The sequence below is a fragment of the Peromyscus eremicus genome, chromosome 10 (assembly GCF_949786415.1).
Source record: "Peromyscus eremicus chromosome 10, PerEre_H2_v1, whole genome shotgun sequence".
In the NCBI taxonomy this organism is placed as follows: domain Eukaryota; kingdom Metazoa; phylum Chordata; class Mammalia; order Rodentia; family Cricetidae; genus Peromyscus; species Peromyscus eremicus.
In genome coordinates this window covers 64,382,828-64,407,515 of record NC_081426.1, presented here as the reverse complement: position 1 = coordinate 64,407,515, position 24,688 = coordinate 64,382,828, and the positions used below count along the sequence as shown (strand labels likewise).

The 24,688-nt window shown below is 41.4% G+C and overlaps 1 protein-coding gene across 1 annotated transcript; it reads left to right on the top strand.

Moving 5' to 3' along the window:
- Positions 1-1,208: 1,208 nt before the first annotated feature.
- Cnga1 (cyclic nucleotide gated channel subunit alpha 1) lies at positions 1,209-24,162 on the top strand. Its single transcript, XM_059275101.1, has 9 exons — positions 1,209-1,278; positions 11,155-11,275; positions 11,992-12,090; positions 13,472-13,534; positions 16,959-17,000; positions 17,105-17,212; positions 18,517-18,624; positions 19,871-19,977; positions 22,553-24,162. The coding sequence occupies exons 2-9, from the start codon at positions 11,169-11,171 to the stop codon at positions 23,953-23,955; spliced, it is 2,037 nt and encodes a 678-aa protein (XP_059131084.1). The 5' UTR covers positions 1,209-1,278; positions 11,155-11,168; the 3' UTR covers positions 23,956-24,162.
- The last annotated feature ends 526 nt before the right edge of the window (positions 24,163-24,688 follow it).

Sequence of the window (24,688 nt, the reverse complement as noted above, 5' to 3'; positions counted from 1 at the left end):
TGTGTCCCACAGAACTCGGTAGGCTATGTCTGCGCTTTTATGTGTTTAAAGAAAAATAAAAAATTCCTACTAAATTTCTTCTTTCGGCTATTGGTTGTCCCAAAGTCAGTTTTTAAATTTCTGTATATTTAACTACCTTCCAAAGTATTTCTTGTAATTAATTTTTACTTTTAGTGCACTGGGGTCTGAAAAGACATTCAATGTAGTTTGAATTTTCGGAGGTTTGTTCTGATTTGTTTTGTGGCCTGTTTTGGAGAGTGTTCTATGTGCTTATGAGGAAAATGTGTACTCAGCAGCTATAGGACAGAACGTTCCATAGAAGTCTGTCTGGTACTTTTGGTATGGAGCACGGTTTCTTTCATTTATTTTTTATTTTAATTTTTTTGACTTAAAAATTAATTTACTTTTTGACAATTTCATGCATGTGTATAATACATTCTGGTCACACTCACCCTCTCTTATACCTCTCCCATCCCCGACTGTTCCTTTACCAGCACGTTCCCCTCTTATTACCATATCTTTTTGTTTTTGTTTTGTGGCCCACTGTGTTTAAGCCTGGCCGTCTGTATGCTCATGGTGTGGAGCTACACATTTGGAGCATGGACAATTCAGCAGTGACTATGCCACTGAAAACAAGGACCCCCCTCCCCCATCTTCTAGCAGCAATTAGTTGCCACTATCTCCTTGGCCAGTGCTGGAACCCCATGAGCACCTTCCTCATCCATAACTGAATGGTGACTGGTCCAGTCTTGTGCTGTCCCTGTACAGGCATCGGCAGCTACTGTGACTTTATGAAGGCAACAACCACATCAGGCCCAGAAGACATTTATGTCGTCTTCTCTACTGTCCACCTCTTACCTTCTTTCTGCACCCTCTTCTGCGATGTTCCCCGACTCTTGGAAGGGTGATATGGATGTTCAGTTTAAGGCTGGGCACTCAGCGGTCACTTATCCTTGGCACCTTAAACAGTCCTGAGTCTTTGCATTAATGATTGCTGACTGAAAAGAGAAGTTTCCCTGACAAATCTGAGGGTAGCACTGTCCTTCAGTTTTAGGAGGCAGTTTAACAACAAATCCATTTAGGGAAACAGAAGCGGTAGGTTCACCCTAGGGTCTACGTTCTCCTCAGCCATTGGCCTATGGCCAGATCCACAGTACTAGGCATGAACTCACTCCTGTAGAGTGGGCTTTATATCCAACCAGAATGAAGTTGGTTATCCCCAGAACAATCATTTAGACCAATGGGCACATCATGCCTGGCAAGTTGGTATGGGAGCAGGTAAGGCCCACAGCTGGGGAAGACCACTGATGACTTTTCTTCCTTGGCTGCTTGCATAGCAACTTCTACCATGGTGAAAGCTGGAGAAGAGGGAGGGAGCTTCCGGTTCAGCTTCAGCACGATCTTTCTATGTCCAAATCCAAAGTATGTGTTATGAAAGATTTACAGTCTAGTCCTTGTGGTCAACGAAGAGCAGTGTCAATAAACCATATTGTTTTGGAGCCTCCTTGACCGAGAGATCAAAGGAAGGTACCTCAACTAGGATTGCTGCGTTCGGTAAATAACGTGGCTACTGGGAGGAGCATCATTCGGTCATGTCAGGGACTTCCTTCAAATACTTTCAAAAGTTATATTTTTAGTGCTCGCTTCGGCACCACATATACTATAAAAAATGTATTTTTAATTAGCTTATAAAGCAATAGGTTTTCATATGGCTTCTTCGTATGTTCTTAGTTTTGCTTACTCTTCCCTCCACCGTTTCTCCAGCCCATCCTCCTGCCTCCACATCTGTTAGCGCTGCCACCCCAGTACTCCCTCTTTCTATTTTCATTGAACATGTGTCTACTATCCTCATCTCTCTGAAAAGCTCCCCAATCCATCATGGCTTCTTTCTGGACTTCAGGTCTCTACAGGCATTCCAAGACAAACACGGAAATTTAAATATTCAAAGCTCTCATCCGCCTATGAGAGCTAGTATGAGGCATTGACTTCCTGAGCCTAGGCTACCGTACCCAGTGTGTTTTCCATAGTTTCATTTGCCTTTAGAGCTGAATAAAATCCCATATGTGCCACATTTTCATTGTCCTTCTGTTGGCTGATGGACGTTGAGAATAATTCCATTTCCCAGCTATTGTGAACACAGTGTTAATCAATGCGGATGTGCAAGTATTTCTGTAGCAGGATGTAGAGTCCTTTGGGTATACTTCCAGGAGTGGTATATCTGGGCCACATGGTAGTTCTATTTCTCTTTTTCTAAGAAAGTGCCAAGCTGATCTCTATAGTGGCTGAACCCATTTATGCTCATCAACAATGGATAAGGGCTCCTGGGCCAGGGCTTCTTAGTCATTTCTACTTGTAACCCATGAGAAAATTTCATGCAACTTCCTCTAAATATATAGGTTTATAAAATGGGCATGTAAATCAAATATTTAGGTCAGGAAGAAATTTATTTTCAAGCAATTCTTTGGCATACATATAATTTTATTATCTATTAGAGAGTAAAGCTAATTTGTACACTAACTTATTTATTTTAAATATAGAATTAAATCCTTACTGAATATTTGATATTTCAGGCTGTACAATGTGTTTTTCAGAGTTAATCAATATTTTGATTATATAATTGTTAATGCTGAGAACATCACTTTCAATAAATACTTAGCACAAAATGGCACAAGTATGTTTTGGGCTATTTGAGAAATTGTTGGAAATCCTGTTCTAACTCCAAGCCAGAAGTCATTTAATGATTCTTTTTACATAAAATGAAACTGAAGTCAGAAATGCAAGCAAGAATTACAAAAAAAAAAAGAACCAAAATAACCAAGTATTCTGACATGATCTAAAGATATGTTAATTTAATACATGCTGAGGAATAACTGTAGAAAAGTTATTTTTTTTCCTGTAGCTAAAACCACTACATTCTGTTCTGCAGAAAATTTTACATGTACAGTAAAACATGTAAATTCAGTAAAAACACTGTAATTCAGAGCAAACGGTAGTCTTGAATCTGCACTGAGGTCTTCCAGGTATAATTTGTTGGTGCCATGTGATGTGACGGCTTGTGCTACATAGACAGAGCGTGCTGTGAATTAGGAACCCAGGCTTCAGTTGAGGCCTCGCAAAGCAACCGGGCTGCCAGAAGTACCCCACATTCATTAACACTTTGGATTTTTTTTTTTTTTAAGATTTATTTATTTATTATGTATACAGCATGTATGACCAGAAGAGGGCACCAGACCTCATTACAGATGGTTGTGAGCCACCATGTGGTTGCTGGGAATTGAACTCAGGACCTCTGGAAGAGCAGTCAGTGCTCTTAACCTCTAAGCCATTTCTCCAGCCCAACACTTTGGATTTTGAACTAACTTTTTTTTTTGTCTCACACTGAGAATCTTTTCAGTGTTGCCAAAAATTTTGTGACTCAACATTCAGTTGTGTTACCCTCAGGTGGAGTTGGAACCTATAGTCTAAGGTGCTTCTTTAATGAGAGAGAAAAGCTACACCTATCTGTGGGTACAAAGATATGTATTTAGAATATAGTTAGGAATTATATTGGTTTAAGAAAATGCAATAGTCTAGAATCTATGAGCTCTCTAGCCATGAATTTCTGGTTTACAGTATCAGGCATGAACTCTCTCCTATTGGGTGGGCTTTAAGCATAGTTAGACAGTTGTTGGTTGCCCCAAGATAAAAGTGCCATTATTGCATCATTGGATATACCTTGCTGGACTTGTCATTTTGTGGTCTGTAGGCTGCACAGATGGGTAGAGCTGATTACTTTCTTCCTTGGAAGCTTGTGTAGCATCTTTGGATACTATGAGAGCTAGAAGTTAGGGTCTTAGGTAAAATTTAATTTTGCTATGTCTTTGTTGATTGCCTGTTTAGGATACAATGTAATGCTGCTATTTCTCTATTGTTGTCATGATTTGTCTATTACCATTACAGTTATTACTGTCTTGTATACTCTTGTTTTGAATACAGCTGTTATGGTTGTGTTGTGTTGATGGTTATTGTATCGCATAAAGCTGTTATTGCACTGGAGTCTCTTACTCTATGTATATTACTATTTGCTTCATATCTGGATTTTTCTTTTAGCACTATGAAAATCTCATCCTAGTCTTTCCTGGCCTAGAAAGTTCCTCTTGAGAAGTCTGCTGTCAGCTAATCTGAGGCAGCCCTGCATGTGGTCTTGTATTTTCCTTTGCAGGCCTGAGCATCTTCTTTTTATCTTTCATTGTTGACAGCTTGATTATAATATATCCTAGCATAGGTTTAGCTGACAGTCCTGATGCCGGGACCTACATATAAGAAGGTTTCTGTTAGTATTTCTTTGAATAAGATTTCTACTCCTTTACTATTCTCAAGTCCTTGAACCCCAATAGTCCAAATATTTGTTCTTTTAATACAACTCTAAAGGAACTCATAAGTGTTATTGATTTCCTTTTGTTCTTTTCTCCTCCAATTGTACATTTTAGAGTCTCTCTTTGAGGTCATAAATTCTTTCTTCAGTTTGATCTAGCCCCCTATGATAGTTAATTGCCATTGTTAACATAAGCAGGACTCAGAATCACCGTGGAGACACACCTCTCTGTATGTCTATGAGTCTTTTCAGCAAGTATTTTCTTTCTGTTTTTGTTTTTCAAGACAGGGCTTCTCTATGTAACAGCCCAGGCTGTCCTGGAACTCACTCTGTAGACCAGGCTGGCCTCGAACTCGGAGATCCACCTGCCTCTGCTTCCCCGAGTGCTGGGATTAAAGGGGTGTGCCCGGCTTCAGCCAGTCTTTAACAGAGTAGGGAAGACCCATTCTGAATATGAGCAGCTCTGCCCCATGGACTGGAGTCCCAGGCTGAACGGAAGGGAGGAAGCGAGCTGCATCAGACTAACATTTGTCCTGCTCTGCTTCCGGAGGAGGAGGGCCAGCTTGTCCTCCACAGCCAAGCAAGTCCCTCCCTCCCTTAAGTGGCTTCTTGTCAGCTGTTTTTTTCACAACGATGGGGAAAGTAGCTAACCCACCTCCAAAGGGGACTTTTTGTTGCAATTTTAATCCCAACACAGGATATTCTAGAATTCAAGATTTTGATTTTTTAAAAACTGTTTCCATCTCTGAATTTTTCTCAGAATATTGGAATATTATTTTTCAATGTTTGCCTCAAACTCATTGAATTTTCTTTTAAAAAAAAAATGGTTATTTGGAATTCTCTTTCTGAGAGTTCCCCGGTGCTGACTGTTACCTGGTTAGTTTCTGGAACTTCAGTAAGCGAGGTGAAGGTTCTTGCTTGCACATGACTTTGTTTGAGCTTAAAGGATTGGGTACCCTAGGCTTCCTAAGTTAGCTCTGTGCTAGGCTTGGCTTGTGCGTTCAGGAAGAATGAGACGAATACCTAGAAAGAGTTATCTGTTGCCATAGCCACCCTCCGGGACCAGGGTGGCTCTGATAATGTGTTCATAGTTACCTGCTTGTGAGTTGACACTACAAGCAAGGCTCTGGGGACAGTTACCATGGGTGGAGCAGCTTCCAGTTCCTGTATGACACATCAATGCTGCAAATCTACCAGTCTGTACCACACCCAGCCTGCAGCTCATCAAGACCAAAACAACTCAGTGTGTGGGTAGTCCCACACTATTATAGATTGCCCAATGCCAAGGTAGGCTTGTGGGCCAAGAACACAACCACCAGTCATGAGTGATGCTAGCTAGAATAGAATTCTGTTGGGCGTGGACCAAGTATTTCCTTTAAAATTCAAGCTGTTCCAGAGAGCCTTTTAAAGGCGAGCCTAGGATTGGACCTGTTAGGATCTGCTGGGAGTCCAGGTTTCACCATCCCAGCACTGTGTTCCAGGACACAGTCTTTGTTTATTGGCCACCCCAAATTTCTCCTTTGTGATTTTAGCTTCTTAATAAGTAATCAAGATAATTCTGTCATAGCAAGTGATGTAACTGCTGTAATAAAAATTAATATAGAGATTAAAGGAATGGCCCAGCAGTTAAGAGCACTTGCTGTTCTTGCAGACGACCCAGGTTTGGTTCCCAGAACCGCACCAGATGGCTCACAACTACCTGTGGTTCCTGTTCCGCGGAATTGGACGACCTCTGGACTCCGTAGGCACCTGCGTGTACATGTTGTACATAAACTCATGCAGACACACATACAAAGGCATGCCTTTCAATATATTTACATTTTCAAAAGATTTTTAATTGAAATAGAATTACATCACTTCCTTCCTCCAGCTCCTCCCAGTTGCCTTCCCTTGAACCCCTCCTCCCATGCTCCTCAAGTTGATAACCTCTTTATCTTTGATTATATTTGGGGTGTGTGTGTGTGTGTGTGTGTGTGTGTGTGTGTGTGTGTGTGTAGATAGAACTTGATAGTCTATTTTTGTTGTTTGTGGATACATGGATTCAAGGCTGACCACTATACATTGAACAACTAATAAGGGGGTTCATCTCTGGAAGAGGCTAGTTCTCCTTCTCCCAGCAGCTAATAGTTCTTGTAGATCTTTGTCTGGGGATGGGAGGCACCATGAAAGTCTCCCCCTTCCATGTTTACATGTCCACTGATATTGCTATTGTACAGTCGTCTTTACACGGTCCTTTCCAGGAGAGACTATCTCACAGCAGACTTCCTGGTATCCTGCCTCTCAAAAATCTTTCCACCTCCTCTTCCATGATGTCCTCTGAGCCATAGATGCAGGAGCTGTGATGTATATGTAGCCAGTGGGGCTGGGCTCCCCCATACGCGTTGATCTCTGCATTGGGTCCAGTTGCAAACATGTAATTTTCTTTAAACCATAAAAAATAAATACAAATTGTGACTCCTGTTTCATAATTTACATTTTCACTGAAAATTAAAATAATGAAGTACGTTTTAGTACACAGGACTTGTCTCAGGACTGATACATTCAAATTTTTAAAAGCTTTAGTATATGCTAAATATTATGCTTGACCATTTTAGATAAACTTTCCCCAAAAGTGCACACTGCCAAGGGGCTAGGCACCTCTGTACCTGTATTAAGAGGTAGACATAGAGAATTATGGAAACAAAGATGTGTGATGAATTCTTCTCCCCAAAAATTACTAAAGTCATCACAGGGGATAAAGGAACTGGTTTTTGATTGGTGAATAGGATTCTTTTTTAGAAAACAATGAAGAACTCATGTTACATGGGACTGGAGAGGTGCTCAGTAGTTAAGAGTACTTTTTGCTCTTCCAGAGGACCCGGATTCAGGTTCCAGCACATGGCAGCTCACAATTGTCTGTAACTCCAGTTCCAGGGTATCCTATCCACTTTGGACCTGCGCATGTTCCTGCACACATATAGTGCATATACGTACACTTAGACACACATACGTACACTCAGGCATGTAGTGGGTAGCTGTTCCAGCTTTGACCTGGAAATACCACCCCCTTTGAGGCTTAGGTAACTGTTACGCCTACTAGGCAGAGCTGAGAGAGGACCCCTAAAGATCAGAGATCCGGATGAGGGAGCTTGCTTGGTTCCTGGACCCTGGACGCTGGAGGTAGACCGAGCAGAGTTCTCCAGAGAACACCGCTGGACTACGCTACACCTTTCCCAGACCCTGTAGCCTATCCCTTCACTTGTAAGTTACCCCACAAAATAAACCTCCCTTTTAACTTCGTGGAGTGGCCTTAATAATTTCACCAATACACACACACACACACAAAAAAAATCAAAATTGAAAAAGAATTCATGTTATGGAAGCAGCATGATCATAAACGTAAACATGCCTGCCCAGTACACTGACCAAAGTTGATCAAGGTTTCTAGATTTTAGAAACCTCAATATGATTTTTGTCCAGAGGGATCAGTTCTACAGCTGACAGAACATTCCTAAGATGATGAAAGGGATGTTTTTGCATCACTGTTATCTTTAGTTGTGTGTGTGCTTAGTGTGTATGTGTGTACATGCGTGTGCATGGGAGGTGTGAGTGTATGTATGTGTGGAGGCTAGAGGTTGACATGGAGGTCTTCCTCAGTTACTCTCCACTCATTGAATCTGGACCTAAGTCTGGCTGACGAGAGAGCCCCCAGGATCCTGCTGTCTCTGCCTTATCCGCATTTGGGATTGTAGGCATGCATCACCACACACAGCATTATGTGGATTCTGGGGATCAAACTCAGGTCCTCATGGTTACATGGAAAGCACCACTGAGCCATCTGCTGGCCCAACTTCACCTTCCTTTAAATCTCTTCTCATGCTTGTTACTTTAGTTAAGGTTTCTACTGCTGTGAAGAGACACCATGATCACAGCAACTCTTAAAAGGAAAACATTTAATTGAGTTGCAGAGGTTCTGTCCATTATCATCAGCAGCGTGGTGGCATGCAGGTTGATGTGGTGCTAGCTACATCTTGATCAAAAGGCAATAGGAAGCCGACTGAGACACACTGGGTGGTATCTGAGCATAGGAAACCTCAAAGCCCACCCAACAGTGACACACTTCCTCCAACAAGGCCACACCCACTCCAACAAAGCCACACCTCTTAATAGTACCACTCCCTATGAGATTATGGGGGCAATTACATTCAAACTACCACACTTGTGAACTTGGGACATACTTTGTAATGATTTTTGGTCCTTCAATAACTGACCTATGAATGCATTTTAGGAAATACTCTCATTGTCTTGAAAGTTTAGACTAGTTGAAAACTTTGAAGTAAATTATGGAAAATATTATACACATCTTCAAACCACAGCCGAAAAGTTTGGCCGTTAATATTCTGTTTTATTATGTCTATGTATGTGGTGTGTGTATGCATGTTTGCACGTGTATATATGTGTGTACATGCATGGCTGAACATGCATGTGGAGACCGAAGGTTGATGGCAGGTTCCTTCCTTGATCCCTCTCCATCTTCTATATTGAGCCAGAGTCTCTTCCCTGAACCCAGAGCTCATTAATTTGGCCAGTCTAGCTAGCCAGTTGCCAGGGGATCCTGTCTCTGCCTCCCAAGTTCTGGGATTACAGACAGATTCCAAATCTGCCTGGCATTGGGTTCCAGGAGTCTAAGTCAGGTCCTCATGGCAAGTACTTTACCTACCTACCGAGCCCTCTCCCCAGACCCAACGTTACTCTTATATTCTCTCCAGATAATAAAATCCTGATAATTCACCAGCCTTTCTCTTCCTCTCCCACTTCTCCACCTTCCTGCTTGCTTTCCTTTTATAGTCTCTCCATCTAATCTCTTCCCTTACTCTCATTTTCACCGTGTTTTACAACATTCTGTGTGCTGACAGTCAAGAAAAGAAGTCGCTCATTTTCAAAAACTAGCTGGCACACCAGTTCTTCCCTGCACGCCCTCTTCTCTTCCTCTTCCTCTTAGCATAATTTGGGGGACCTAATGGTCATTGCAAAGCTTGGGATAATAGGCTCCAGACAGAGTTCCAATCATGGTTCCTAAACAACATCCCAGACCTGGCCCGCAGAGGAGACTGAGCTCCAAGCATGGTTCTTAAACAGCATCCCAGACCCGGCCTGCAGAAGAGCTTTTCCTTCTGTCATCCAGAGGGTTAGTGAAAAAGTTGTCATGGGAGCTGTCATCCAGGAATGTGTCCCCTAAATTGTGAGCCAGAGCTCAGTGAACCACTTATACTGCAGTGATTTTTAATCTGAGAGCCTCCCCGTTCTTGCTATATCCCCCCAGTATAAACTAAATGCCCTGTTCTTAGGACCCAGAGAACTGGTGACTGACTGGCCAGGGATTTCTGCCTTAAAATCCCAGTGGTCCCCTTGCCTGCCCTTGCTGGCTGTTGTTGGTTTTTGTCGTTGTTGTTGTTTTATCTCAGTTCTGCTTTCCAAGTATCATAGATGCATATATGACTGTCTATTCCTCAAAGACCCTGAGATTTTAAACTGCACAGGAATCTGGGAAATGCAGGTATTTTTAGTTCATTCTATCTTTATGGATCACACAAGCACAACATAAAGGGAGAGGATTGGATGCTGTGGGTCATTTGCTGTATTCAACACCCCAAGAACTGTAGACTAATTTCTAAATGGCCTTATTAAAATAAAAAACACAGAGCCAAAAATTTGGGTTAAAGCCTTAGAGAGATCAGAGAAAGCCACCAGCCAACCTTACCTCACTAACTCTGCAGCTTCCAAATGCGTTGGCTTCCTGTCTACCCAGGATTTATATGCCTTTCATTGGCTCTCTTAGCCAAGCTACCTCACTTTCTCTTCCTACGCAGCTCTGTCACTGTCTGTCTGTACAGACCTCCAGGTCTTTATGTTTGGTACTGGGATTAAAGGCGTGTGTCATCGTGCTTGGCTGTGGCCTTGAACACACAGAGATCCTGCCTGCTAAGGGATTAAGGGCATGTGCTACCTGACTTCTTGTTTACTTAAAATGGCTGGCCTTTCCCCCCTGATCTCCAGGCAAGCTTTATTTATTAACATACAAATAAAATATCACCGCATTTCAGCACAAATAAAATATCACCACATTTCAGCACAAATAAAATATCATCACAAACAACTGTTTCAAAAATCATTGTAATTTCACCAAATGTTAATAACTTCTGAGGAAAAGTTATGTGAGTATAGCTTTTAAAATGTAAGAACAAGATTTGGGGCTGGAAATAAAACTCAGTGTTAGAGAGCATGTCTAACAGGTAGAAGGCCCTAGGTTCTATTCACAACATCAAAGAAACAGCAATAACATGTCCCCACCACAGAAAACAAAACAGGATTTGTTCAATGAGTAGCTGTTTCTTGAATGTCTATTATATGCCAAGCATGCTTGCCATTGTGACAAAGGTCTCTCCAAAGGTTATAGTGTTGCTCTGAAGATGGAATGCATGATGATTTAGCATATGAGAGATTTATTCCCATGTGTGTACATTGCTGTAAGCAGAGAAGGGGGGAGTGATTCATTTTCTTAAGGGTGAGGAGACCTTGCATTGGACTTGAGAGATGGGTAACACCTGCCTAGACTCAGTTCCAGGGGTGCACGTGCAAAGACACAGAAGTGTGGAACAGCGTGGCTCAGTTGAAAACCCACGGCTTGAACACGTTTTCCTGCTCTATAAGCTCTGTTGTTTACTGACTTCTTGTTTACTTCTTACCCCTGTAGCATGAAGTGGGGTTATACATGTAAACGTAAGAAAGTCTTCTCATTGACGAGTTTTGTTTCTTCTCAGATATTTAACTAACCATGAAGACAAACATTATCACTACATGGCACTCCTTTGTAAATGTTCCCAATGCGATTGTACCAGCCATTGAAAAGGAAATCCGACGCATGGAGAATGGAGCATGCAGGTGAATCTACACACCTTCTCATGAGCTTTTAATACAAGCACTTTTTTAAAAACTTATCTAGGTTTGATTTCAATTTAGCTTTGTAATTTGTCCCCACAAGTCTATAATCTATTTAATTTGGTGGAATTTATTTATGCTTTGGAACAGCATAACTTGTCTGTCACATGAAGAATATTGTGGTGGCTAGTTTATGGAAGTACCTATTAAATGACTATGACAAATAGTTCTTTACTCATAAATACCCTTCCCCTATGGGAAGTATAAACTCTAAATAGATGACATTGCTATACATAAATGTGAAAAGTATATAGAATATGAAATCTAATAATATAATTTAATAGTAAAATTTAAAATAGTTACCCGTAAGTGGATGGAATATGTGTGTGTGTCATGGAATTTTCTTTTAATGGAAGGAAATATCAGGAAGTGGCAGTTCATTCACACATATAAAATAACCTAAAATTAGGTACGACACTTCCTATTGGATAAACATTGATATTGACCAGTACATCAAACAACAGCGATGTGGAAGATCTAGAGAGTATATTCCTAGCCTTCACTGGGCACACAGTCCTTAGAATGCCATGCTCCTCCATCATTCTAATTCAATATGCTGTGGGTTAGTTTGAAGAGGGGTGGAAAGTGATGGGGGAGGCACTCCTCTGAGCTGGTTAAACCATGAATCCTATTCACCTCTGCTTCCCTTTGGTTGGCAGCTCCTTTTCTGATGACGACAATGCCTCACTGTCTGAAGCAGAGAGTGAGGACTCTTTCTTTAGGAACAGCTCACACAGAAGGCGAGGACCATCCCAGAGGTGAGCAGGGTCACCTACCCTCCAGTCTGCATCTTTTAAATATCACTTGAATGAAAAGCCTTCTGCTCCTTCTACACAGTGGCTTGGCAAATGCTCTTCTCAATGAGATACTATGCAAGATCTCATGAGCAACTTGCTATTTCTTTACCTTTGCCCTCTCTTGGAAAACTGCTGATGTCTAATTATTCATGGCCACAGGGTTCCCAGTCATAGATACGCCCCATCATGTTCTCTAAGACTAATGCCTGTTCCTCAGAAACTTGCCCCATTACCTCCCTTAACCTGAACCTGAAGGAATAAGGGTCCTGAATAGCTAGATGTCAAGTAGAAGGACCTGGGATTAGAAATAATGATGAGAAATAGAGAAGACAAAAGCAATAACTGGGACTAGGTGGTCTTGCATAAGCTGATGACTTGTGCCAAGCAAGTTTATTAAATAGTACATTGTATGTACTATTTGCAGGAAGAAAATGGCCAAGGACAGCAGAGAGCTAAGTCAGACAATGTTGGCAAAGAGAACACGGGATACCTCAGACACAGATGCCTCAGGACTGATAATCCAACCCAGGGGGCAGAGTTGGGTCTTCAGAAACCACAATCTCCTTTGAGGCACTGGCTCCAGTCTCAGACTGGCCTTGCCAAGTCTGTTCCTGGACAATGCCTTTGTCTTATCATGAGGGCCTCTTAGAAAGCCTTGGGTGGGTCTGGCTTTCCACATTCCCTTGATTTCCTACTTCCTTTGAATTCATCCTTCAGGGTCCTGGAGCAACTACATATAAGAGGGTGGGCTATTATTCTCTAAACTGTGATATCTGGTAGAGCCTGCTCCCAGGAAATATAGTGTGAGATTAGAAAAATGTAATGTCCATAGAGGAATGTCCATAGCAGTCATGTTCAAATACAGACCCTGAAGCCATTCAAGGTTGAAGGAGTGTGGTATAGTATGGATCAGTAGTTTTAATCCTACACAATGTATTTTACCCTTTGTTATCTTTTTCCCTCTCTTTATTTCTTCCTGTGATTAACTATAGTTTTTTCACTGTATTTCTTTAAAGTATTTGTTCCCCCTCTTTCTATCTTCTCTGACTATCTGGGGTCTTTTGGTGGAAACCAGTGCCATCCCATCTTGGTTCACTCAAGACCAAAGATGTTACTAATTTTTGGTACGAACCTTGACCAATCATCATTTACTAACCACTTTGGTTCAATGCACTAGTTTCTGGCAAGCTGTGCTTCACAGAAGTTCTGTATTTTTTACATAGTAATATGGATGATGTTATGAAGTGAGCAGAAAACTGTAAGTCATTTGTGTTTTAAAGCAGTTTGCTTACTATGAGCATGGTAGCCATTGTGTTCTCACTGTATGTTTTTCCTTTTCCAGGGAGCAGTACTTGCCAGGTACTATGGCTCTTTTCAATGTTAACAACAGCAGCAACAAAGACCAGTAAGTACATCTATGGAAGAAAATGAAAGCAAGTAAATAAAACTAGCAGAATCTGATTTTGAGATATAGCTAATATCCAGCGCTTGAACTAATTTAAAAGAGATGACATTCTATCATTTCTCTGTTTGCTAATTTATATCTGGAAACTGCAGCTGCTCCCTATTAAAAAGTAACATGTATATACCTTATTCATTTACTTGAATATGTTTTTCAAAAGGTCTATGTTGTATATGCAACTGCCCTTCCTTAGGACAGAACAGACGACGAAAGTCATGAAACACTGAGCCAATGGACCTTGGGTCACAGTCTTCAGGAGACAGCCTTTGAGATAGAGGTCTGTGTGCAGATATTTAAGGAATGTGCCCTTTGGAGTGACATCTACAAGGGAGTCAGGGATGGCAGAATTAATTGGGCAGAGGGAGATGTTGATTTCAGAGAATAGGTTTGCTCTTAGGGAGTTTTGGTGCCCAGATGTGCTTTCAAATTTGTGTCATACTTAGGTAACAGAACTGGGCCTTTGCAGTCACACACAGTCATTCCATAAGAGCAACCCTAGAAAGCTGGGAGATAAATTTTAGAATGGTAGTTTCCTTGTTCCAGGCCTTCCTTCCAAGGGACAGGAGAAACGGAGTTGTCAACAATTAAGTCTTGCTGTGTGGAGACTCAATACCTGAAACCTACGGAACTAGCCTCGCAGCCCATCTGTGCCTTGCTCAGATCCACTCTTTTAGATAGAAAATTATGGGGCTGCCCTCTCCCAGGGTTCTGAATGTTCTTTTGTCTTGTTGGAACTTGTAAGAGGAAGGCCAATGGGATGCACAAAGTTCCCTGACAACTTTAGATGCTTTTGAGGTTTACACAGAAACTCCTTATCTTTTATTCATTCTAGAGCCCTCTCATCATTGTGCAGAACTTCTTCCAGTCTAGGGAAATGCAGAGATTTAGTTGGTCACCATGCCTTCCTTCGGACATGGCTACTAGACTTGTCCGTTCATTATCAAAGATAGGCTGGGGAATTCCAAAAGATACCATAATGGAGCGTGTGCTTGTCAGATACTTTTCTACCTTTTCATTGCATAACAGCAGCACTACCTACCTTTGATGATCAGCATCATAAACTTTCCAGTCTGGTGATTCTTTCTCCACCAATTGGTTTCTTGGAATGAGGAGTCCAAAGTGGCAGGAGTAATCATAGATTAATGTTTAATGGGACTGTAACTGAGCTCTTTGGCAGAAGTATAGAAGCTCTCTCGTCAAATGAGGACCTCTAGAACCACAAATCCTAGATGTGCAGGGATGGGAAGTGTGCTTTCCCTACGTAAAGTACCCCTAATTAAGTACCTTGGTTCCCAGGCCTGTGCATTCTGTTCATGTGTAGGTGAAGAGCACCACCTAATGACCATTCTTTTCTCATGCATACAGTATCCGGGACGATAGTAACTCATCTTCAAGGAATCTGCACTCCATGGCAGCATTTCAGTGGTGCCTTCTGAAGCTCGCTCCATACCTGTAACGTGTCAGACACTTCTGAGTGGAGCAGCATACGATAACACCATTGGATTCCAAATTCAGTATCTGTGTTGGCCAATTTTATGTCAACTTGATCCAAGCTGGAGTCACTGGAAAGGAGGGAGACTCAGTTGAGAAAATGCCTCCATAAGATTGGCCTGTAGAGTATTTTCTTATTTAGTGATTGTTGAGGGAGGGCCGAGTCCATTGTGGGTGGTACCATTACTGGGTTGGTGGTCCTGGGTTCTATAAGAAAGCAAGCTGAGCAAACCATGATGAGTAAGCCAGTAAGCAGCACCCCTCCATGGCTTCTGCATCAGCTACTGCCTCTAGGCTCCTGCCCTGCCTGAGTTCCTGTCTTGACTTCCTTTGGTGATGAACAGTGATGTGGAAGTGTGAGCTAAATAAACCCTTTTCTCCCTATCTTGCTTTCGGTCATAGTGTTTCATCAAAGCAATAGTAACCCTAACTAAGACAGTATCCAATTCCACATTCCTTTTTCTATAAAGTAGACCTGAAGTGATGCTGCATAGTATTCTGTGTAAGTGGGTCATACTTTAGAAACCCCTAAACAATGATACTGGTTAAGTTTGTGTCAAAAAAGCAATATATACCACAATATAAATCAGTTAGTATCACAATATTTGATGTCCTTTCTCTGTTGGCAAGGATCCAATGAAGTTAATTTGCCATCAGGTGACTACTTTTCTTGAGAGCTAAGCATGGGAGTTACAATATAATAGCAGTGCTACCTACATGATCAAATGTTCTGTAATTGAAAGGCTTCAACATCGGCCATAGTGAGCAGGAGGCCATGTACTGGGCCCAAAGATGTCCTTTATTTTTGTTGCCATGGAGGCTGCATTTATACCTACATTGTACCAGCACTGGTGGTGATGCCACAAAAGAGGCTGCATTTATCAGCTAGCTGAATCATCAGTCTACTTGGTTGTTCTCTGACATAGGATACAAAGATTTTCAAATGTTGTGCCCATGAGTCTATTAGTCTGTCTTTCTCCAGAACTACTCTGCCTGATCATTCATTTTTTTTTTCCATGTAGGTCCCTAACCAACCAGTTAAGGCCTTTGTGAGTCTTCACGTATTCTTAAGTTAGCCATATTTTTTTTTCCGATAGAAAGTGAGGGACTGAATGGTACTTGAAGTTGTGTCACGGGGGAGATTAACCACACCACTGTGTTTGAAGGCCACCTGCAGATAGTTTCATAGTTTAGACATAGCCTACTTGGGGTTGCCAACCCGATCCATTCATGATCTGTGCTCCAACAGCTTCTCCTAAAAAAGCACCATATGTAGCTATAGGTAGGCCATGCAGGGTGGGTGCTGATGGTGGTAAGTGACATGGGGTGTGCTTATCCACCTTCTCAGCAGCTTACTTGTTCCCTGTGGTTCATGACACATCTCAGGTCTCCTACTTGATCATAGTCTGGATTACTGTCCAACCTCATAACGTGACTGAATGACCACAGAGCTTTTTACTACTCGTGAAAAAAATGCTATCAACAAGATGATTTCCTTGAAAAAGAATTCATGACATTTTCTTGAGATTCTTGATATTTTAATTTAAGAATATATGTGAACAGTATCAAAAGCTTAAAAAACCCCATTACTTTTATATATTAGAAGTCTGGAAGTATACTCATTCAGAGACTGTTAGTTCTTAAATGAATTTTTTTTTTACATAATTTACTTACTCTGTCCTTTTCAGCTTTTGTTTCCTGTTAACCTGGGCATGTTCGGTGTATGTACCTGGATGCCTGTTTGATTTCAGCCACCCTTTTAGTGCCATGGTAGGACTTTGACGGCAAGGCTGAGAATCCTTGCTCAGTGGAGAGGAAAGTAGAAAGAAATGGAGTGGAGTAATGTGCTTATGTGACAGATGCTGTTTTTCTTTAGGGACCCAAAAGAAAAAAAGAAAAAGAAGAAGGAAAAGAAGAGGTAAGGCATACTTTGCATGAGCGTTCTTATATGTTTTGCTTAGTTTTTTTTTCTTGCCTGTGTGTTATTCGCATATGGTAACAATACATCCACAACTTTTCCAGCAAGGCAGATGATAAAAATGGAAGTAAGAAGGACCCAGAGAAGAAAAAGAAGAAGGAGAAGGAAAAAGAGAAGAAAAAGGAGGAGAAAAGCAAAGATAAGAAAGAAGAGTAAATATTTCTTTTTACTGGCATTAAAAACAGACATGAATTTGTAATGGGTTTTAGACATAGGTAAAATTTCCCAAAGCATAGAAAAAGCTTTCTAGAAAGAGCCCCAGGGAAAGACAAATGTTCTTAAATACTTAAGAACAAACATTTTATATAAGTTGTTATCAAAAGAGATTGGAAACTTTCTTCTCGGTTCCCTAAAATTAGCAAGTACGAATTCTCTAGTTAAGGATTTTTGCTGTCTTGGCGAATCCTCACTCACAAAAGCATCACTGAGGAAAAACTTGCCGCTCAATATTCAGGTTAATGGTCGCTGGGTACCTAGGAGCTCATCAGTCTGTAAAGACCCCAATAAAAACGTGACAATCGCATTAACATTTGGAGCATCACTACTGTCTGACAAGTGTCCCAGAGCCATGATGCTTTTGACAGCAGCACAAGTCCATTCCAAACGCTGGCCCTTGAGGAACTCCTTTTTCAAGCAGACAACCGAAATCTAGAATTTCACAAGAGTAAGGCAAAGTCATATCTGCAAAACTTTTAAAGAAAAAAAGTAATCAAAGAGAACTTGTTCTCTGAACTTATTTATATAAAGCAACCTATCAAAAAGTAATTCAATTGTTTGTGCCTGTTCAGAAAGTTGCTGAAGCTTGTATAAGGAAAAAAAAATCCTTCAAAGATATAGGCTTGGTACCAGAGCATTTCAAAAATGTCTATTTGATTATGGGCTTTATTCCTTTATTCTTTATGCCCTCTACTGCCTCTCTCAAAGACCATTCCTGAAAACATCTGAGAGAGTGCTGTATTAAATTGTGTTGCAGGTCCATGTTTCTCTACAGATGAATCACTGAGTTCCTTCTTCCTTCCTTGTGACAGATGAGTCACTCCTTCCCCAAACAGTGCAGTTCATGGTCACTTGGTTCCAGAGAAGGGAATTGACGGCAAAGTCACCATTCTATCACCTTTAACCTTACAAAGGACTGCTGGAAAATCTATAGTGTCCAGTATTTTGTGTTGTTATTTGCACTCAGTGGTTGGGGTGTAGAACTGACCGTATCACTGTAGTAAATACAGAACTTTCATAAAACCCTAACATACGGTTCAATATGGGACTGGTGATTTCACAGTTTATTCACCCCTCACTAACTAACCAGTTTTTTTTATGGAGAATGTAATTATTGCGCTAATCTTTTTAAGTCAAGGGGATCCTTCTTCTCTTACATTAATCATGGTTGATGGATATAACCATATTTGATATTCTTGTTTCTTAATAATTATTCCTCTTTATTTCTACTTGTTGCTAGGGAGAAGAAAGAAGTTGTGGTTATTGATCCTTCAGGAAACACATACTACAACTGGCTGTTTTGCATCACTTTACCTGTGATGTACAACTGGACGATGATTATTGCAAGGTTTACATATATTTTTTCTATGGATATCAAAACACTTAGACATCTACCGCCAACATACTTTGACCTAGGGCGCTGTGGGGCAAACTTCTTTTCTCTGCTACATGTTGGGGGAAGTGGCTGAATCATTCTCAGTGTGTTTCCCTGAGGTCAGGATGTCATTGATTCACAATGTGCTTGGGCATACAGTCCTGGGACGGGGTGGGGATGGGAAGAGGAGTAGAAGCATTCTTTCAAACTTCTGATTGTTCGATCATGGAATTTGGATATTGGGAGAAACTATATTTCTTGGGCTATCAGAAAAAAATATTGTCCATAATGGAAAACAATGAAAGAGCTGGTATTCTTTTAGAAAACATCTCAGTTATTCAAGAGAAGGAACATTTTTCCTGAAACTTTTTGGGTACAGATAGGGAATACAAACAGTGTGGTCAATGAGTTGCACCCAGTGAGGTTTGACTTTAGCTTAAAGCTGCCATTTATTATTTTATGCATATATGTGGGGTATGTGTGTGAGGGTGCACAGGCACATTTGTGAATATATGTGTGGAGGCCAGAAGTCAGCCTTGCATGTCTTCAGGATGCTATCTACCTTGTATTTTGAGATAGGGTCTCTCACTGACTCTCTCACTGGAACTTGCCAATAAACTAGGTTGGCTGGACAGTGAGATGTGGGGGTATGCTCCTCTCTGCTCTCCCAGAGCTAGGATGACAAGCGTGTGCCAACATGTCTGGTTTGTTGGGGATGTTGCTGTTGTTATCGTGGGTTCTGAGGATTGAATTCAGATCCTCATTCTTGCATAGCAAGCACCTTACCGATGGGAGTATCTTCCCAGCTGAAATGATGTATTCTTTGTGGTTGGTGGTGGTTTTTGAGGTGGTCTCTCTGTGTAGCTCTGGCTGTCCTGGAACTCTCTCTGTAGAGCAGGCTGGCCTCGAACTTAGAGATCCTCCTCCTCTGCTTCCCAAGTGCTGGGATTAAAGGCATGTGCAACCACGCCCAGTTAATTCTTAACTGATATCTATACAAACCCAGCTTGTACTGATGGAAAAGATGATAGAATTCAGAAGTGTGAGGAAATGAATCATAACCATGAAAGGAAGGATTTTGAAAAACTGTGATTGACTAAACGTGTTCTAAAGACCCTTAGCATGTTGCATGTCTCATCATGAAAAAATATAGACAAAGGGGCCTTTTATTTCAATTAGTCTCCATATCATTTTATTTATACATTTCTTTCTTTTATAGAGCATGTTTTGATGAACTCCAGTCTGATTACCTAGAATACTGGCTCATTTTTGATTATGTATCAGACATAGTCTACCTTGTTGATATGTTCGTACGAACAAGGACAGGTATGTGTGATCTACTTTGGGTCTTCTGAAATTTCTTGCTTTTTTCTCTACCATATAATGAAATTTCCACACCCAAATATTCTTCAAGGTAAACTCACAACCTAAGTTGAAAACATGAGTGACATGTTCCCACTCATTGGCTTAGGTCACTCCAGCTGATCTAGAAAGATGTTGCTAGGCCACCTTAATTTTTTTAACCTTCATTTTATTTTATGTATATGGGTGTTTTGCCTGTATGTATGTCTGTGCAACATTTACATGCAGTGCCTGAGAAGGCCAGAAGATGGCGTCAGATCCCCTAGGCCTGGAGTTACAGACTGTTGTGAGCTGCCATGTGGGTGCTGAGGATTGAACTCAGGTCCTCTGGGAGAGCAGCCAGTGCTCTTATCCTCTGAGCCATCTCTCCAGCCCCCTTAGTAACCTTTTGAGTGTGGATTAGTGGTTTTCCTCCATTATTCTATTCATTGAGTTTATGCCAGGCAGAAGAATAAAGAACAGAAATATTTAGTCAATCTCTGTAGGTAAAGGGCAATTGCTGCCTTACATGGAGATACTTTAAAAGGCACAAAGAAAAATGTCATTGTTTTCCAGAAGAGTCTCAATGGAGATTTTATAGGAAATATAAACTTTGTAGTTCATGGTGGTGTATCATTAAGGAGGGAGTACCATCCACTACCTCTCTACTTACAGTATGTTTAGTAAGCAGGTGTAAAGATTATTATTTCTACACTGCTCCCCACTGTAAATGCTACCATTACACACAGTATAGACGCCTCTGAGAATCAGTAAAAGGTTTCTCTAGTGTGGAATAATCTTTTTGTACACTGTGAAGATGTGTTGCTCTCATTGGTTTAAGAAAGAGCCAAGTGGTCAATAGCTAGGCAGGAGGAGGTATGGGCAGGAGAGCCAGACTGAGAGAACTCTGGGAAGAAGAAGGAGGGTGGAGTCGCCAACCAGATGGAGAAAAGCAAGACATGCAAGAGGACAGGTAAATGCCATGAGTCATGTGGCAACATGTAGATTGATAAAAGTAGGTTCATTTAAGTTGTCAGAGCTAGTCAGTAATAAGCCTAAGCTATTGGTTGACATTTTATAATTAAGAAGAAGGCTCTGTGTGGTCATTTGGGAGCTGGCTGACGGGACAGAGAAAGTCTGACTATATTGCTCCTAAATGTCAGTGCAGTGCTCAGTTGCTAGAGCTTCCTTGCAGCCTTAGTAGCCACAATAGGAGAAGAAAAAACTCTCTTCCTCATACAAGGCTTCTAAACACAAGGCCCACAGTAACAGCACAGAAGAGAAGAGCCTAGGTGATTAAGGACAGCCTGTGGGACAAGAGTAAGAAGTGAAAATGCTGTCTGAAGAGACATTTATATTTCACACTGAAGGTGAAAAGCATGACACAAAACAGTGAGATTACAGGGCAGGTACCCACACTTCCAAGAGCAGGCCTAGGATTCTGCCAAGGAGTAGCCTGAGTTATAAAGCATCTGTAACACTAGCTACAATTTAATCAGTTCTGAAGCTAACTAGAGTTAGTGAGACCCCACAGGCTGGGTCTCATAAGGCTCTTCCTGACTTTAGATGTCAGGCACACAACCCAGCTTGTGTTTCTGATCAAATAGCTATACATTAGGGTTCCCACAATCCCTCCTCAGGATCAGCTATTTGCTAGCATGGCTCACTGAACCAAAAAAAAAAAACAAAACACATTTGTTAGTTTATTCTACTAATAAAGGATGTGATAAAAGGTATAGATGAACCGGCAGATGCAGAGGTATAGAGCACAAATGTGGAAGGGCTTGAGAGCAGGAGCTTTTGTCCTCACGGAATTGGGTTATGACATCCTTCTAACACCCTACATCTGCTCTCTCATCACCAAAATCAATGATTTTTACGGAAGGCTTTATCATATAGTGGTAACAGAATATCAAGTTCCTCTCCAGCACCTCTCCTCCTGGAGGAAGCAGGGATGTAGGTTGAAAATATCAAGCTTGTAAACATATATTTTTGGTGACCAGCCCCATCTAGGAGCCTACCAAGAGTTGCCTCATAGAACAAAGACACTCTTACCACCCAAGGACTTCAAAGTGCTCTGGAGTTCTGCATCAGGAGCTAAGGCCAAAACCAAATATCAGAAAAAAAGATACAGCCAGCACTTTGGTTTCTCAGGAAACCAGAAGGACTTTAATAGTGGTGTGCCAGAAATTGAGGACAGGAACCAAATGTGTAACTGTACTGCAGAATATGAATGTAATTCATCAGAGAAGTGACTTTACCTGGGTGGGTAAAATCAGATATCAGTCAATCAATTAATCAATCACTCTATCTATCTACCTACTTACCTATCTATCTCTATATTACTTTTACACTAAAAAGTATCATCTTTCTATTTCTACAACAGACTCTTCTATAACCACATGTAGGTTTGGCCTTAGGGGTTATTGTATAACTAAGATATATTTATTGAAAAGTAGTCTGATGTTGCCCTAAACGAAGCTGATGAAGAGTTACTATAGGAAAAAATCCCAGTGGTGTAACAAGCAGAAACAGCCTGGCTTTTCTCTCTTTATTGCAGGTTATCTGGAACAGGGATTGCTGGTGAAAGACAAGCTGAAACTCATAGAGAAGTACAAAGAAAACTTGCAGTTTAAACTTGATGTTCTGTCAGTGGTACCAACGGATCTGCTGTATTTCAAGATGGGGTGGAACTACCCAGAGATTAGGTTAAACCGGCTGCTAAGGATCTCGCGCATGTTTGAGTTCTTCCAGCGGACAGAAACGAGGACCAACTATCCCAACATCTTCAGGATCTCAAACCTCGTCATGTACATTGTCATTATCATCCACTGGAATGCCTGTGTGTACTACTCCATCTCGAAGGCTATTGGGTTTGGGAATGACACGTGGGTCTACCCTGATGTTAATGATCCTGAGTTCGGCCGTTTGGCTAGAAAGTATGTCTACAGCCTTTATTGGTCTACACTGACCTTGACAACCATTGGTGAGACTCCACCTCCTGTGCTGGATTCCGAGTACGTCTTTGTGGTGGTTGACTTCTTAATTGGAGTCTTAATCTTTGCCACCATCGTCGGTAACATAGGTTCCATGATTTCCAATATGAATGCAGCCCGGGCGGAATTCCAAGCAAGAGTCGACGCTATCAAACAATACATGAATTTCCGAAATGTGAGCAAAGATATGGAAAAGAGGGTTATTAAATGGTTCGACTACCTGTGGACCAACAAAAAAACAGTGGATGAGAAAGAAGTCTTGAGATACCTACCTGACAAACTAAGGGCAGAAATCGCCATCAACGTCCACTTAGACACGCTAAAAAAGGTTCGCATCTTTGCCGACTGTGAAGCTGGTCTACTGGTGGAGCTGGTGTTGAAACTCCAGCCCCAGGTGTACAGTCCTGGGGATTACATATGTAAGAAAGGGGACATTGGGCGAGAGATGTACATCATCAAAGAAGGCAAACTTGCTGTGGTGGCTGATGACGGAATCACACAGTTTGTGGTGTTGAGTGACGGCAGCTACTTCGGCGAGATCAGCATCCTGAATATCAAAGGCAGCAAGGCTGGGAACCGAAGAACAGCCAACATTAAAAGCATTGGGTACTCCGACCTGTTCTGCCTCTCAAAGGATGACCTCATGGAAGCTCTTACGGAGTACCCGGATGCCAAAACTATGCTGGAGGAGAAAGGGAGGCAGATCTTAATGAAAGACGGTCTACTGGATATAAACATTGCGAATCTGGGCAGTGACCCTAAAGACCTGGAAGAGAAGGTCACGCGAATGGAGGGGTCCGTTGACCTCCTGCAAACACGATTTGCCCGCATCTTAGCTGAATACGAGTCCATGCAGCAGAAACTCAAGCAAAGGCTAACCAAGGTCGAGAAGTTTCTGAAACCACTTATCGAAACAGAATTTTCAGCTCTTGAGGAACCCGGAGGAGAAAGCGAGCCCGCAGAGTGAAAAGCTGGACATCAGCAGAAACATGCGCATCTCAGAATCTTCTTGAGCACTCGACCAGAGAGACTAAACACCAGAAGAAAAACAGATTCATCTGAAAAACTTTTCTGTCGGGAAAATGTGTGTGGTGGATGACATAAATCCATTGTGCAGTGCTACAATTAAAGAATCGTCTACCCCTGGGATTTTCACAATGGCTAGTGTGCAAGGACGTGAACTGATTACCATGTCTGTGTCAGGATCTGTTTTTTTCCCCACAGATGTACCTTTTCTGTAATAATTTTTGTAAAATTGAATCAGTATCTCTCACTCTCAACCCACTTGCACTGTTGAGGAGTCACATGTATTCAGTGTAACTGTGTACACTGTGTTTGAGATAGAGTTTTATGAAGAATTAGAATGCAATAAAGTGAAATTGATTTACAAAACCGGAGTAAATGTGATATATTGGGTGACTAATCGTGTCTTGCAGAGCTTCAGGCCACTTTAAAGATACTCGCCTTTGTGGTAACGTAAGTCTGGAAGGGTGATTGAGGGAAACTTCTTACTGATAGAAGCATAATAAATCAGATTTTATGACAAGGCAATATATGCGCACACGAGTATTGCAATGTTTATTGACATCACAAGATGATGTAGGAATCTTTTAAGGTTACATTTAAGCAGTTCTCAGAGTATCAAGACTTGACAATGGCTGTAATCTTCCTTGTAGCTGTGTGGTCGCTACACGAGTGTG

Excerpts from the sequence above, each read along its gene's own strand:
- Cnga1 (XM_059275101.1), top strand. The coding sequence starts at position 11,169 with ATGAAGACAAACATTATCACTACATGGCACTCCTTTGTAAATGTTCCC. Across the intron at positions 11,276-11,991 it reads ATGGAGAATGGAGCATGCAG|CTCCTTTTCTGATGACGACA; the intron begins GTGAATCTACAC and ends TTTGGTTGGCAG. Across the intron at positions 19,978-22,552 it reads GTTCGTACGAACAAGGACAG|GTTATCTGGAACAGGGATTG; the intron begins GTATGTGTGATC and ends TCTTTATTGCAG.